General features: G+C 44.7%; 1 protein-coding gene across 1 annotated transcript; it reads left to right on the top strand.

Moving 5' to 3' along the window:
* The first annotated feature begins 1210 nt into the window (after nucleotides 1-1210).
* On the top strand, nucleotides 1211-11189 carry tmem59l (transmembrane protein 59-like). The gene is made up of 8 exons (XM_080878230.1): nucleotides 1211-1489; nucleotides 2439-2544; nucleotides 3266-3360; nucleotides 3490-3642; nucleotides 7554-7659; nucleotides 7757-7871; nucleotides 8384-8501; nucleotides 9449-11189. The coding sequence occupies exons 1-8, from the start codon at nucleotides 1325-1327 to the stop codon at nucleotides 9605-9607; spliced, it is 1017 nt and encodes a 338-aa protein (XP_080734356.1). The 5' UTR covers nucleotides 1211-1324; the 3' UTR covers nucleotides 9608-11189.
* Nucleotides 11190-17204: the final 6015 nt, after the last annotated feature.

The raw sequence follows: 17204 nt of genomic DNA, 5'->3' as shown, positions 1-17204 counted from the left end.
TTTTGTTTTTACACCTGTAAAACAACTTATTTTAAGTTATTACAGTTTATTAGCTCTAATGCAGGAGAACAGGTAATACTGTATTTTGTGTTTTTAATAATATTTGGGCTGCAGTCTTTCACCACATGGATGTAATGCTCTCACCTCTGAGTGAATCTGATCCTGAAGAGTGGGAGGCATACAGTTGTAAACTCGCCTAATCCAGATGTTATTTCACAAAACACATTTTAAAACATCTGCACCAAAGATATTTTTACCGATGTAAAAATGGATTTAAAACATCGCCCCTGCATTCACACAGAATTGGCACTAATGAGATGACGGGAAGAACAATGCAGAATAAAAAGTGCATCACGTGTTCTTCCAAACACAAGAGGAAAAACTGTGAAAGCTCATCTGCAGGTGAGGCTCTGCTTAAGTTTTTACACAGAAAATGGAGCGCTTCTCAGGTCGATGTCCTCAAGATCACAGCATCAGCATCAGAGGGTCCAGAGAGTGATTAGAAATATTAAGAATAAAAAATGACACTCGCCCACAGATATCCACCCAAAGCAGAAACGAGTAATGGACAGTCAGAGACAGAGGAGGAGCCAAAACACTCTGTTTCATTAAGAGCTTACACACAGTTAGCCCAGACACTCTCAGATACTGACAGTTACTCACAAATACTCACGGATACTCTCAGAAACTTAAAGACACTTAAAGATGCTGTCAGATACTCACACATACTCACAAATACTCACGGATACTCTTAGAAACTTACAGATGCTGTCAGATACTCACAAATACTGTCAGAAACATATGGATACTCTCAGGTACAAATGCTCACAAATACTCTCAGTTATATGTTATATTATATTGTATTATATTATACTATGTTACATTATATTATGTTATAATACGTTACATTATGTTATATTATTTTATGTTATGTTGTGTTATGTTATGCTACATATACTCTATACATATACTTCTATAACTAGCATCGGTTAAACTTTTTCATGATCCCCCTTTTTCAGGTAACCCAGCAGTAAACCGTTCTTCTAACAGGCGTGACCGTGAGTTGCGTGTTGTGTCTCTGTGAGGTCTCAGGTGTGGGTCAGGTCTTCCTCTCCGCTGCTCGTTTATGCACTGCAGCAAAGGCTGCTCTGCGGATCGAGTAGGCTGTTTGACGGCGCGTGCGTGATGATGATGATGCGCGTGACGCCACGGGCAGAGGCAGATCAGCGGAGCGGCAGACGGGACCCGGGCTGAGGCAGCAGCAGCATCCGCAGCAGCAGTGGCGCCACAAAGCGACTCTCCGCGGCTCTCTCCGGGATCTGGCATGCTTCGGCTCGGCGGCAGGATGTGCGCGCTCTCGGCCCTGCTCTCCGTGCTCCTCGCTGGACTTGCTGCAGCGTCCTCCGATCTGTTTGACGACCAGCTGGGCGACATCAATTACTGCAAGAAGCAGTGCGCGCTCACCATCAGAAACAAAAGCCCCGCTAAAGTAAGTTGTCCCCGGCAGGCTCCATCCCGCTGCGGCGCGCAGCGCAGACTAACGGGGGAGCCAGAGCTCACGATAACCCGCAGTGAACGTGTTTAGGTCCGCGCGAGGGCCTCAGGGACGCTTCGGCGCACTTAGGCCGAAAATGGATGCAGCTGATTTCTGTGTGCATCTTAAAGGCCAGTCGAGACGTGAACTGCGTCAGTGACCCACTCGGATCCGCTGTTTGTAGACAGGTTTACGCAGACAAGGCCAGACGGAGGGCGGCAGGCTGAGACCGTGAGGTTTGTGAGTTTCCGTGGATTACAGATTTTATATCTCGGGTGTTTGTCTCCCCCCTCCCCCCCTTCTCCTCCTCTGCTGCCTTCAGGTGTGGTTCAGACACCCTGCAGGGCGGCAAAGGGTAGAGCTGCAAACACCCGGTTTGAAATCTGCGATCCAAAGCTTTGCGTCCATCACACAGAACAGCGACTCCAGACACGCTGTGTACGCATTCACCTTCGCGCTTTGGGATAAACAGCCTTTCCCCTCCCTCCGAATCAGCGCGGAAACGCAGTAAAGATGATGAAAAGCTCAAGGCTGTAATAAACTGGCCAAAAACCTTTTTTGTCTCGTCTATTCCCAGCGAGGCCACCAGAGGACGCTGTTTCTTTATTTGCATCAAGAGTGTGGTGAGAGGAGGATGCAGCAATGTGCATCCTCCTCTCACCACATCAGTATCCTGCAAAATTTTCATGGAGCTCGCTTATTACCATCAGCTTTCTCTGGCAGCATCTAAACGCGTCTTATAAACTGTTTATGTCAGGCCATAATATTACAGCTGCACCGTGTCATTACGAATGCCATGACCCATCTATGTCACAGCTCCTAACAAGGTTATCTGGAGTTTATCCAAGACTATAGGAGACATCTCTAATTTTGAACCCCCCCCTTCTGTCTGTTTGACTGCTAGGACTCCATAATGAACGCCTGTCACCGTGGCTGTCGCCTCTACTCCATCTGCCAGTTTGTCAATGGCAATGCTGGCTTTAATACCAGCAGGGAGGAGTGTCAGGGAGGTGAGTCAGTGTGTCAAGCTGTCCATTGGGCTGTTAGCTTGACTATCTATCTATCTATCTATCTATCTATCTATCTATCTATCTATCTATCTATCTATCTATCTATCTATCTATCTATCTATCTATCTATCTATCTATCTATCTATCTATCTATCTATCTATCTATCTATCTATCTATCTATTTTCTTCAATGTTAATTGTAAATCAGATTGAAAAAAGAAAGAAAATCCTGAAGAGAGGTCACGAGGGTCAAAATCCATACGAAGCACAATGGCTCTTTTATCTCGAATTTGGTGTTTTTGTAGTCGTTGGAAAAGACAGGACTGGATTTGAAAATAAAATCTGGAGAGCAACATCAAAGCTCTGGTAAACACTGCGGTGTTTCCTGAAAGCTGGCAGGCTCGTTTTTGTCAGGGTGGGGGGTTTCAGGCTGTTCTCCCTGTTTGAACTGCGGTATTGAAAATCAATGATGTGATTTGCTGTCCAGACAGCAGATACCCCGGTTCCTCCTGCTTCAGTAACAGCATTGTGGAGCAAGTCGTCTCGGTTGTGTCCGTTCTTTCTGCCCTCACCTGTTTTATTTCTTCTCTGCTGACTTCCCTTTTGTGCTCATTCTTTCTTTTCTCGCTCCTTCATCTGCGCTGTCAACCTGCTTTTGCTCTTTTCCTTTTTTATATATTCTGTCATACTTCACTACTGCGCCCTCTCTCTCTCTCTACAGCATGCCAGGAGGCATATATTAAGCTGCTGGAGCAGGAGGCCTGCAGCACCGGCTGTGCCAGCCAGCCTTCCGAACCCGAGATCAAGAGAAGGAAGGTGAGAAAGAGCACTTTGCGCTCAAAGGGTGCACCCAGACACACACAACTTATAGGTGTCGGTTTAAACTTGGCACAAGTGTGTACACAGGAGACCACCCTCACTGCCATCCTGCTCTTTCTCCTGCAGCTGAAGGCCATGACTCTCCGCCCAAAGCCGCCCTCTGTGATGGAGGCCGTGTCCAGCTGGTGCAATGACATTGTCAGCTCCGCCCAGAGTTTCATTTCCTCCACCTGGACCTTCTACCTGCAGGCTGACGACGGCAAGGTTGTGGTTTTCCAGGTAGGACCAGCTGGCACTGGGAGACAGGGAACACCATAGAGCAGGGATGTCAAACTCATTTTACACTGTGGGCCACATACAGCTTTGATATGTTAGCCGAACCAGTGAAACTCCAATTTCTGTCAGTGTAAACAAGTTTAACTCCACAGTGAGATACCTTAATGTAAGACAGAGAAGCAATTTCATCAGAAATGCTGACGACTCTTAGGGCTTAAACTGTAAAGACGTAAATGTGTTTAATATGTAATTTAATTACCTCGGTGCATTGTGAGTGGCCACAGGGGGAGCTCTTCATCAGCAGGAGAAGCTGTAAACTTGTGAAAACACCAAAATTTATGTCCTTCACATAAATTCACAAAGCCAACCAATTAGGCCAGATTGATGTCTTCGCTGGGTCGATTCAGGCCCCCGGACCTAATGTTGGACACCCCTTCCATAAGCTGTATATAAAAGAATGATGTAAGGAGATAACTGCGGGTTGGATCTGACTGCAGTAGCAATGCAGGAAAATGTTCACTGAGGTCACTGATCCCACGGCAGCCACACGCGTCATCACTGGCTGGCTGTTAGGAACGTTTGTTTTACTTTTCAGTTATGCCCTGAATGTGTCACCTGTAAATAAAAACAGCAGTGTGAGCATTTACGCCGCTTTTCTTACCCCGCATTCAAAATTAAGACAAACCACCAAAAAGATGGAATCCTGTTTTTTGCTTCAGTCAGATCTTCAGTCTGTTCTACAAATTTCACACCACGTGACTGGAAAGACAGAATATTTTAATTTGCATGTACACAGTATCTGCACAGTATATTCAGGATATATTCGTTCATGCAGGGTCTGTTGCCTACCGGTGTTGGAAAAATATAAAATGACTACTTACTGCGATTTTACGCCTCATATGTTTTTAATTGGAGGTTAAGGCAAGCCAGCGAGCCCTTATAGATTACTGGATGAGTTCATCTCTGCTTCCTTCCCGTTAGAACTGTGAAATGTATCCTCTGGTATACACTGTGTACAGCCTGGGCCACAGCTCATTTTAGAGTCAGTGCATCTGTGAAGGTTGAGTGAACAAGGGCACACAGCGGGGTGGAGGAAAGGTGGCTGAATTCAGAGAGCTGGGTGGGTTTTTTTTCCCCCTCACTGCACTTTAATTGTTTATAAATTTCCTTTTAAATGATGTCACTTCCCCTCGCTGCCATGCATATTTGATGACCAGCTGTTGAGCTCACCTCACGATGGAAACTCACTGCAAGATTAAACAGAACAGACTACGCCGAAGAACAGTGAAAAAGTGAAAGTGCTTCTTCCGCTGTGGTGCTGATGCAGACTTTTCTGCATTGACAGCTGAGGTCATGTGTGTCTGGTGACCTTGGCTGACTTGGAAAAAACCTCTCCATTATCCATCGCCGTGCGTCTTTAGATGCAGAGTGGAAAAAAGATTCAGCATTTGTCGCGTTTTCTGTTTTTGAAAAGAGTAAATTCAGATGTTAGTGTATCTTTTTTTGTTAAAGCCAACACAGTAAACCACCTCTACATTAAAGCTAAAATAAGATTGGGTCTGTTTAACCACCGACTGCCCAGACAGATCCTCCAAAATCAAAAACCATCTCTCCCAAGTGTTTTCCCGTTTGTATAAGTGACTTCAATGGCAGTTAAAGCTACATAATTAAAGGCTTCTGTGGGAAATGATAGTATTTATGCACTCTAACGCATACACAAAGGCTTCTGTGTAACACAGAGCTGTCTGTTATGCTGAAATTCATTATTAGGTATAAAAATGTGTGTGCACGCTGGGCTGTAATTCTCAACCTCATATATGGCGATGGAGCAAGCGCAGAATATGAAATTACCGACATTTCTTTTGGACTCGGTGATGGATGTTTGCTCTTTATGGCAGCGACACGCAGACTGGAGCAGCAGGGGGAAACCAGCAGGCTCCGAGAGGCAGTGAGAAAACTATCAGGCCTGTGTTTAGTGGGCAGCTGGCGAACCGCCACCAACTCGACAGATTGACTCCCCGAGTGTTGAAACAACAGAAAAAGTCGGGCTAAGGATCGGGACAGCAGAGAGGAGGGGGGAATAAACCGCTGTTGCCTGAAATAAAAATGACATGGCTGTCCATTACAGGCTGACTGTATACAGAGAGCTTTGCCTGACACCATGCTGCGAGGATAATAATATGAGCAAGCATCATAAAAACAAGCAGGCGGCTCACAGGAACCAGACAGTATACGATTCTTAGTTATTCCTACTGAAGGGAAAAACAAACTTGTAATTTTAAAGAAAGACTTGCAAAGCAGACCTCTTTATCCCTTCTCAACACCACCTTGTTGTTTTGACAGTTCAGCCCTCGATGAGGTGGCGGGAGAAGAGCGTTTGAAACAAAATGGATCGATTAAGCGCCTCTTCCAGCTGAGCCGTGGTTTTTGTTAACAAACAAATTGAACTCTGTGTGCGGTGAATAAATACTGACATAAACACGGACACAAGCGACACGTGTGCTGGATGCAGAGCTGCTGCAGGGAGCAAGGGTGTGGATGACAATCACAGTTTAACTTGGATCCCTTCTTGATGTTGATTGATCAGGACTGTGAGATGGAATGGGGGAGGTGTACATGTTTTTTTCCTTCAAAAGGGTATAGTCCCCCCCGTATGCATATGTTAGTGCATGTTTCCTGCATAGGCACGGTGAAATACTCTTGGCCACAGAACAGGAAGGCTCGAAATCTGAGGTACACCCTGGACAGGGGACGATAAACATCCACACACGCTCTCAGATCCACAGCTACGACCAGTTTATCTGACAAACACGTCGTGGAGGACACCCCCACAAGCGAAGCGAGAACATGCGCGGAAGAGGGAGTGTTTGCCCGGGGCACCAAACAGGCTAGGACCGCCACTGAAAATGAGTGAGAATAAACTCAGTTTCCAGAGTGACTTGCAGCGCGTCAGCAGTCCTTTGCTGCTCTGGTCATGTGACTGAAATCACTCACTAAGTTAGCAGATCACTCATTTCCAAAACAAAGTAAAGAATAAAGTGAAAATGATCCTCGATTATAGTGTCCGACACAGCAAGAGGTTTCAGATCCCGTCGAGTGTCCGAATGGATGAATAATGGGGAAGAAGACACTCCACGGGGATGTGTTGTGCTGTTAGTAGGCCTGTGAGAGTGTGCTGTTGCTGAGGCCAGCAATAGTATCGTTACAACTGACTACAGCTGCTGTTTAGAGTGGAGGGAGGGTCAGCAGTAGGGAGGCAAAATCCTCTTTTAATGAGTTCTCCAGGGGAACCGAAAACATCGCGCACGTAATGAAACACACAACAGTGCAAATGGCAACAGCAGGCTCTATGTGGGTTTAAAAAGATGTTTTTCAGAGATGGTGTCCCACTAAAAGGAGCTTTAGTGAACTTATTTCAGTGTCTGAGAGAAAAGGAAACTGAGCATGCTTGAAAAAACGAATTCTAATGACGGCGTTGGTTTCACACGACGTTAAATGCTGAAGTACGAATAAATGAACTTTTACTGAACAGAGGAGAAAGATTCAGAGTCCGGAAAGACTCTGTCGTTATACTGAGAAACTCACGGGGAGCGTTTGTAGACTGTACCCTCACAGACGGCTCTTAAAGGGCTGAAATGTCCTTGAATACAAGTTTGAATCATCCTTCCAGCTCCAGGGCTGTCTGTGGGTAAGAATCTCAAATCTTTGTATGAAGGAGAGAAAAGAGAAGCAGGTGTTTTGTGTCCAAAGTCAGAATTTCCGCAAAGATTAACTGAATGTTAAAGGTTTTCACTATAATCGTGACCTTAAGGTGACGTAGGATCACCTGGATGCCTTCTGTGGGGTTTCTATGTGTTTGCTCTGACTTTTCTCATCGCTTAGGAGCTCCTCTGATGCTGTTTTCCTCTTCTCAGAGCCAGCCAGAGATGGAGTACTCTCTGCCCGAGCTGCAGGCTCCTCGATCCAGCGTGGCAGACAAACCCTGGCCTCAGGTCCACTCTCACACCCAGAGGCCCCACGGTTAGACCAAAATGCTCCGCACATCCATGCTTCTGCAATATCCCACCATTTGTTGTTTCAGCTAGAACTGATGTCCACTTTTTTAACTTTGTGTCAGGTGCGAGGGGACACGGGGAGAAGGGAACTCCCAAAGCTGCAGCGAAAGGGAAACACGCCGTCCAGCACCCGGAGGACCTCGCATCTGAGCACGACTTCCTCGGCTGCATGTCCAGGTGACACTGTGGAAAATCACCAATTAAATGATTTAAGCAGGGCGTTTATCGTAAATTTAAATTGCTTTTACACAAGCGTTCCTTGGAGCCTGCATGAAAATGAACCTAAAGACACTTGAAACCTGTTTGATGAAGCTAATCTAGCACAGCTAACAGAGCTGCAGTATCGCGCAGTGTTTGGCAGTGGACACATTTAACTCCCCGACCTTACACTGACGTCCTAACTGACAAAGACAGCTGAACAGATGAAGTTCATCCTGTTTGCAAAACTCATAAAACGCCATTTAAAACCACAGAGAATCAAATAAAGTGATTCTTTCACTAAACGAGTTTCAACATGCAGAAAAATACCTCTCTGATTCTTTGACTTTGAACTTTAATTGCATTAACGAGATGCTATTTAAGTCTATGCAACATCTGCAGCGCATTTATGTATAATTTGGCGATCTTCTCGGTCTTTCTGGCCCACCTCATTCTAACGCCCTCCCCTGCTCCCCCGCTTCCTTCTGCAGACGTTCTGGCCTTCCACGGTGGATTTTAGCTGCTTGTCTCTTCCTGTCTATCATGGTCATGCTGTGGCTCAGCTGTGCCAGCCTCGTTACCGCACCGGAGCAGCACATCAAGACACAGGTACACATTTGGAAAAGAAATGAATCAACATTAAATCTTGAATTCTGCTCTGCCTGGGTGGGCAGTGCACCTGTGTTTTCTAATCTCGGAGCTCCTTAAGGACACCTTTAAAGTAACACAAACCAAACAACAGCCCACTTCTGTCTGAGTCTGGCTTTCATTCCAGGAAGGCGGCATAAACATTGCTTTGATATCTGATTCTTATCAGCATTTCCCATCCACAGCAGCTAGCATGTCTTCTCCCGGTCTTCCCTTTCTGCTCATCCAATCCATTAGTCGTTAGTGAGGCGCACTTCATCTGCAGCCTGTCACAGCCTTAAAACATGCTACCAGGCTGGATCATCACAAGCATGTTTTGTGCACTCCGGTGTCTCACTTTGCTTTGTTACTGAACATATCTCAGCCACACATACAAGTTTTATTTGATTTATTTATCTGTTGATAGTTTACACAAGTTGTAATTATGAGTAAATAAAAGCTGCTGTGTATGCAAACATGCTGTGAATGCACTGGAGGACGTACATCGTGACGAGTTCTTCAGTCTTCTCAGAAAGCTTTAAAGAAAAGGGAATGTTTCAAACATTAGATAATCGCAGCATTACCAACTTAGACTTTGAAGAATTTTTTATATATTTGACTCTGATAAACTGGGAATACACAGATGTGTGTTTGTCAGGTCTCACATTTTTGTCCTGGATCCTCAAAACGCCTGTGGTAAAAATCCATGAAAAACAAAGCAAAACAGGATACAGGTAGAAATCTCCTCTTTCCATCGCTGAAGCTGTCGGCTACTGTCAAACCTCAGACGTGTGCCTTCTCTTCCCTTTAGAAAAAGGAGCTTTTAAATCACAGCAGTACACAAACGCTTTCCTAGAACTGTCAGTTTATCCACGCCATATGGTATTATGTGCCTTTAAAAAAAAAAAAAATTCTTTGTATCTTTTTAGCTGAGTATCAACGGAGATAAAGAGTTTCTGGAAAACGCCCACAAGGTCAACCCGTACCACCTGAGTCCCGTCATCGCCGTCACCGTAAAGCAATCGGAGGAGAGCCAGGAAGCCGGGCCGCTGCCGGTGAAGGTCGACTTGAACAAAACGTGCGTTTAGGATGGAGAGCGGCTGTCTCGCTTCAGCGGGTGACTAAACTCTGAGGCTCGTCAGAGAAGAGGGGTGGGGTGAAAGAAACACATTACGATGCTTACTCCATCAGCAGAATTTTAAAGAAACATATTCTTAAGAGCATGGCACCCTCCATCTTTTAAAGTGATCTCACACAAACATCTAGCTCGTGTCAGTCAGTTGGGTTTTTTTCTGTGTCAGCTCCACCTGTCATGCATTTCATTACTTTGTACAATCCAGGTTTCGTCAAGCGAGGTCGTTCCCTAATGGTTAGCCCGCTCATTGCTTATTGATGAGTCTCGTCTCCGAGCCACGCGCGAGACAAGCAGAGAGGACAGACCGCAGCCGAGAGCGCTCGTGTCATTCGTCAAGTGTGGACAAGAAGACAAACGCGGAGCTTCGTCTTAGATTCAATTTCCCTCGTTCTCAGAGAGTTTGGATTAATTAGTGGCTTGCTCACAGCAAAGAGGGAGAAACAGCTCTGAGAGGAAAGGAAGATGAATGAAAGGTGAGCGAAACACTCTGAGAGTAATCCCTCGCAGTTTATGATCCGTTTACTCAGTCAGCACCGTGATCTGTGCAGAAATGGCCTCGAAATTGAGATTCGCGTCTCGGCAGCGTGAAACGGTTCTCAGGTGAGTGACCCTCGCCGGGTTCAGAGGTACAAAAACAGCACGTCGGCGTCTCTCGTCGCCTCAGTCCCGTGTGTTTTCTGGATCTTTGTCTTTTCACACAGCTCGAATTAAATCTTAAACCGGACGCCGTCTTTAAAAATGAGCAAAAATCGACCTTAATTTATTTTCTCCTCGTTATATTCCGAGTCATCAAAGTGAGTTACCCGTTAGTGTTTTTGCAGTACCATGTACAGTTCAGTCATCATGCAAATGTAATTAGTCTGTATGTAAACTACTGTAACATCAGCTAGAGAGAGACACACACACAAAGACAGATCACACCTGTTGCTATATTATTAATAATGCTATTGTTATTATTATGATGATAATTATTCTGTTATTGCTCTTCTATCACTTCAAGACTTCATAGCTGTTATATGTGCTTTCTAATAGCTGACTATTTTGTATGTCCTAGGAGCACATACTGATGGATTCCCTCTGTAACAGTGTGTAATGCAAAGCTTTTAACACAGACCTTTGTTATTGAGCACAGTCGCAGTCTTAGAAAAGATTTTCTGTTTTCCTCTCAGTGCTTTAGATGTCCTGTAGCGCTCTCTTTTAATCCAGGCTATGTAGACAAAAAAGCGTGCATGCAAGTGATTCTTTGATAGTTTATCTTAACCGCTCGCCACTACGGCACAACTCTACTGTAGACTTGTGATTTTTTGTGTTCATATTACTGTAAACCTTGAATAGAATGCGTAATAACGAATGACAATATCCTCATGATATACAGGAAGGACTCTTAATAATAATTTTTTAAAAAGCCATCCGATCGATATCTGTGCCGGAGGTATGCCGCAAGGAACGTGAAGATGAATTTCAAACTGTATTGTTTCCTTTTTACTGGTCTGTTAATTTTCAATGAAACGATACAACATGATGAAATAAAGTGTTTTCATGGTAAGCGTGATTTTTTTCATTCCTATAGAAAACCTCAGACAAAGCGCGCACTCGTGCGTGCTTGTGTCAGCGTGTGTGTGAAGCTCGTAAAGACAGAAATAATATCAGGCTTAACGGTAGCATGGAGAGCAGAAGATTAATGGCAAATGGTCCGGTACTTATATAACGCTACACTGAAATCACATTCATACAGTGCTGTATTCTAAGCCTTTAAGCACTTTCTAACCGTGACGCCGCACACGCAGTCCAGTGGGTGCTCTGGGGACCATTAGGGCTTCAACGTGCAGACTGGAGGAGCCGGGGATCGAACCACCAACCGTCCAACCTCCTCTAACTTCCGAGCCACAGCCGGACACACTACACAGATTATTTCAGAAGCACCCAAACACAGTAAATGAGCACATGAACGTCACTCACATGTGTCGCTGCTGAACATGTCCCCCAGCCTGAACAGAGCGGGTCCCATGGTGCGGGCGAAAAGGTCATCAGGCTGAAATGTTGTTATTCACTTTTATACGGCCAAGACAGGCAGCCCACCTGAATTCATTATTCAGTCACACTAATAACATTTTAAAATAAGCTTTAAAATGCTTAAAGCTTATTTAGCTTATAAGCTAAATTAATCTAGTAAATAATTTGTTTTCAGTTTCCAACAAACAGGAAAATTAATTGACTAATCATTTTGCTATTTTGTCATTAGTTTGTTTAATATCAAATAATTATTTTTGAAATGTATATATTTTTAATAGTGTATAATATCATAAGAGTCGATAACAACTATGTTAAATTATGACTTTTAACTTTTCGTGTATTATTTATTTTTATGTTAGAGTTGTTTTATAATATATATTTTTACTGATCAGTGAGCCCATTCTCAGCCCCAGTGTGTAAAAACCACACTCACCATACAGCAGTCATTATTTCCACCTGCCTAATATTGCTGCCTCCACTAGTCTCCAGCTGTGGTGCTGTGGTGTCAGCTGTGAGGTGAAGCCTCCGTGGATCCAACTTGTTTGTCCAGCACATCCCACAGATGCTCGACTGGACTGAATGTGAAGGATGTCAACACCTCAAAGTCGATTTTGTGCTCCTCAATCAATCCGGAACCATTTTTGCTTTCAGTGCATTATCCTGCCAAAAGAGACCACAGCCATCGGGGAGCACCGTTTCCATGAAAGTTTGAGCGATAGCAGCTCATCTACCAGGTAGGACCACCCGGGCCGGCCTTCGCTCCAGTGAGCCTTGGCCGCCCATGACCCTGTCTCTGGGTCGCCGCTGTTCTTTCCTTGGACCTTTTAATAGACACTGACCGCTGCAGACCGAGAACACCCCACAAGACACCATACTGTCAAACGCACTCAAATCCTCACACTCGCCTATTTTCCCTGCTTCGAACATCAGCTCTGAAGACAAAATGTTCACTTGCTCCCTGATGTGCCCCGCCCACTCACAGATGAAGAGATAATCCATGTTATCCACTTTACCCGTCACCGGTCGTAATGTTATTCTGCTAATAAAAGTGACAACAGTGAACCAGGACACCCCACCTGGCTCATACTCACTCACACAACTTCTCTTAAATAAACATTCATTTCATCTCTATAATAGCCTTCGAAACGATGTTTACACCATTAACCTTTTTATTAATCATCTGCAACACTTTATGAAAATATGTTGCAATTTTAAGCCACCAGACACTGTTCATTCATAGTTTTTATAATCAGTCATTTCCTTATTTGCTGTTAAAGAATACAAAGTTGGACTACTTTATTAATTATTGTCATTGTAAAGCATCCTATTGTAGATAGATAGATAGATAGATAGATAGATAGATAGATAGATAGATAGATAGATAGATAGATAGATAGATAGATAGATAGATAGATAGATAGATAGATAGATAGATAGATAGAATTTCCACTGACAGGCTCTCTTCATTGTGTAATAACTATTTCAGTCCACTTGGTGGCAGCAGAGGTTTGGTGGGAGGGTGATTATAGGACTTTCTGCTATTTTTAAAATCCTGAATCCTGCTCAAGCTCATTCATCTAAACGTGAGTGGGATTATTTTTAAGATTCTTAATGCTACAGAGAAAAGAGGTTGTATTTAGTTCTTTTCACATCAGACACTCTTCCTTAGAGAATACTCCTGTATGTGAAGACAACTCTATATAACTGTGCCATTACGAGAGGACTCCCAGGGGTAACCGAGTATTTCAAAATAAAGCTACTGGGACAAAGTGCTGAGAGAAGAAAGGATGCATCTACCTGCATTCACCTGCAGGAGACAAACACATGCAATGAAGTTCTTCAGCTCAGTCAGAAGAGAAGAGAAGAGGACATTTTCTTATGTGTCTCTGTCACAGCATCAAAAACAGACGAGATACATTGAATTCATAATCAAACACCACAAAACAAGGGCAACACAACAGAGCTTCCAGTGCATGTGTCCAATTAGCATAACATGCTGGATGGCTGTGTGAAAGACAGACAGACGGAAGGAAATATCAAAACATGCCTCAGCTGTGACACATAATCAAAGGGAAGAAGCTTCTCTACACGAGGGTGTGATATTACACCACCCAGTGATGTTTTGGCAGGATACAGTTTGAAGTGGGTGGTGGTGCTGCTGTCACTGGTCACCATGCATGGTGTGTCTGTGAAGGCAGCGCTCTCTATTAACACTGCCGTGCTTGTGTGTGCCAACAAGTGACGACAGGTAAAACAGGCCCGTAAGTGAAGGGAATCAGAGTGAGTTAAGATGAAGACAAAGGCATCCATCCGAAGGTGAGGATGGAATATTCTGGGAGTATTCTTTTGTTTTGTCATATGAGCTCAACTCCTCAAGGTGCAAGGTGCAAATCTGTGTCTTTAACTTCACACTCAGCCATCCAGGAGACGGATTAAAGCTCAGATCTGTCGGCCATACATTCAGACACTTTAGGTAAAGAGAGAAAAATTGCCTGCTGTAGCACCACTCCAGGAACTTGACCGAGCTGGCCTTCGCTCTGTGTGCACTGAATGATTTGGCAGCGGTGGGATCTCACTGATAACAAACTGGAGAGAGTGGGGGAGAGAGGTTTTCTGTGAGTGAGACTATCAGGTCTGGTTAAAAATACATTTTTATTTATTTTTCTGTCTGTTGACGAAAAATAAAGTAACGGATTGTTCTTTTCACACAGACGCGCTGACTCATTTAATGCAAATGGGCACTGCTGTCTCACTCTCGCTCTGCACGCCACAATCAGGCCTTCCGTGTGGACGCAGGGAAAGATAAACTGAGACCTTATGGTCCTTGCTGCCTCGGGCTCGGACAACACACGTCGCACGAGCTGACATTTATGACCTGACGAGAGCTCTGTCTGTACTTTGAACACAGCGTGTGGACGACCATTTAGTAACTGAGGGTCTCGGCGCTGCTTCCCTGCAGCATCAGGGACCAGGAGGTATTTGGCTCAAAGCACATGGATGTCATTGAATTTGAATTTGAATTTGAATTTCATACATCAAGGCTGAGGTCAAGGAAACTGAATCTGCTCTCTCTATACGATGATCTGAGCGCAGCTTCAGAGCTGCCTCTTTGCTCTCACAGATGCTTCTGGTGGAGTCGGTCAATGAAAAAAAAAGGCTTAATGTAAATGTAATTTGTTATTTGTGTGTGTGCAAGTCTTCCGCTTTGCCCCACAGCACAACAAAGAGAACAGCAACTGTGAATCCAAAGCTCCAAATTATTCTCTGTTTCCTCTCTGATCACCAAGTCATTGTCATCAGCGTGTCATTCAGCCTTGGGGCGCATCTGAGACCCCGACAGTCAGGTGTCCCTCAGCTAAGCGCCCTTAGGGGGCGCTATGGAACCAGGTTTGAGCGCTGGTGGCCCCATTATTACAATTTAATGGTTTATGTGAGTGAAGAGGTAATGTTCCTCTCTCGCTCTCCATCCCAGCAGAAAGCTGTGTGCTGCTCTTATCTGGCCAGACCTGCTGCAGGAACCAACCTGCAGTGCATTAAACAAGCCACCACACACACACACACACACACACACACACACACACACACACACACACACACACACACACACACACACACACACACACACAAACACGGGGTCTACACAGAGCCGCGTGTGTGTGTGAGACTGTGAAAATGAACAGAATAATGAGAGAGGAGCGACAGCCAGAGACAGTTAAGGGAAGGAGGAGAGTTCATCAGGGGGATTGATTGGATGCTCCATTGTCGTGTATATTTGTGAATAATTTATCTCAACTATTACACTCAGAGAAAATGATGAACATGTAATGTGTTCACGCGCTCGCACGGAAGTGACCTGGAGATGAGAAGTTAAATAAAGCTGCGCTAATAGCGCGAGTAATGGTATTAATAGGCAAATGGGTGCAAATAGGCTTTTTAAAATATTAATATTATACATGACACAGCTGAAACTTACGCCTTTGCAGGTGGGTTTATTTGGCACCCACGCAAAAGGGTCCACGTTTTCCCCAGCCACGCAATATTCTGACTACTTGGGGGTGGACGCATTTTAAAATTAAAGTCTTGAATGGCGCTATGGTGTGTGTGTGTGTGTGTGTGTGTGTGTGTGTGTGTGTGTGTGTGTGTGTGTGTGTGTGTGTGTGTGTGTGTGTGTGTGTGATGAAACCTGTCAGCTCTGCAGCCGTCTGAGTCACACCAACTGTGTGTGACAAGTGTCAGGGTGGATGTGATTGTGTGTCAGATAAGCTCCGACATGCTGGAAACTTTTGTGTTTTTGTGGAGGGGGTGAAAAATCCCCCCCACACGCATACATACATACACACACATCCACGCGGACTAACTTTATTTCACCACATCTGTCACAAAGCTCGCCTGCGCCTAAAACAAAGATTCAATCAGAGCTTTAACAGCGCGTCAGATCTGAATTCCGAGCACCCCCCCACCCCCCGGTCGTTCACAGCCGAAGCAGCCGTGCACGTACACATGGGGAGACAGACATGTACATACAGCACGGATGCTACCCGGACTATTAAACTCCAAGCTGCCCGACACGCCACTCTCTCCAAACTAAGCGCGCAGGCATGAGAGGCGGTTTCAAGCTGCCCTCTCTGTGAATTGATTCTACTATGAGCCTGCCCGCACTCTGCTCTCAGCGGCAGGGGAGGGGGGGAAGCCGCGAAGAACGTTAGCCCCTGGCCGGGTTAAAACCTTGCGTGATCCTTAAAATATCACAACGCGTATTTTGACACGTGTCCGTGACATTTGTTTTTTCGCAAAAAGCACAAAAACAGCTTTTTAAAGAGTGAACTGGACGAGTCTCTACGCGCGCGCCACCCCCGCGCTGCCAGATGGAATCGTCCACAATTTATTCCAGGGAAAGACTGACAGTTTTTTGGGTCATGAAGCAGCTGTTCAAGTCAGCGGCCTGTCCCCCCTCCGCTGGAATAAGAAATTAGATCATTTTAAAGTAAATAACTAAAGCCTCTGGCCGATAAGGAGGAATTATAGAATGGTGTGCAGGCTCAATTTAATGTAGAGAGAGAGCCCCCACCCCAAAACAGTTGAATCCAATAAATACGACCCCTCCCCTCCTCCATGAAATTATTTAACACATTGGTGCTAGAGTTACACCAACTTATTATCAACACAGGGGATGGATGGGGGCCCGTATCATAAGCAACTTACTGAAGAATTACATTTGCGGGGCAGTTCTGTGGGGCTCGGCTTTATAATAACTGCTGGTTTGAGGTAGAGGGAATGATGTGATGTAAATAATGACATGAAATTAATGTTTGGCGTTTGAATGAAATTTTAGGCTCCCGAAGGTCAAATTAGATCATGTTGAATGCAATCCTGATTAGTTTTGATTCCTAATTGTCAAAACTGATTGCCAGTGTCACTGATGATAATACCGTCTTAACGAGCTCCATTTGCCTCAATTATCACTCCACTTAGAGTTTGACAATAATGTAATGTATGGGAGAGATGCATTATAATAATTATGGTCTTTGTAGTTTACC

This window comes from Rhamphochromis sp. 'chilingali', assembly GCF_963969265.1.
Source record: "Rhamphochromis sp. 'chilingali' genome assembly, chromosome: 3".
Taxonomy (NCBI): domain Eukaryota; kingdom Metazoa; phylum Chordata; class Actinopteri; order Cichliformes; family Cichlidae; genus Rhamphochromis; species Rhamphochromis sp. 'chilingali'.
Note: the sequence above shows the minus strand (reverse complement) of the source record. Positions and strands in the feature narration are given on the sequence as shown.

What these genes read in the sequence shown, in the direction of transcription:
- tmem59l (XM_080878230.1), top strand. Translation starts at nt 1,325, where the DNA reads ATGCTTCGGCTCGGCGGCAGGATGTGCGCGCTCTCGGCCCTGCTCTCC. An exon ending in GAAACAAAAGCCCCGCTAAA is followed by an intron (nt 1,490 to 2,438) that starts GTAAGTTGTCCC and finishes TTTGACTGCTAG; the next exon opens with GACTCCATAATGAACGCCTG. An exon ending in GCAAGGTTGTGGTTTTCCAG is followed by an intron (nt 3,643 to 7,553) that starts GTAGGACCAGCT and finishes TCCTCTTCTCAG; the next exon opens with AGCCAGCCAGAGATGGAGTA.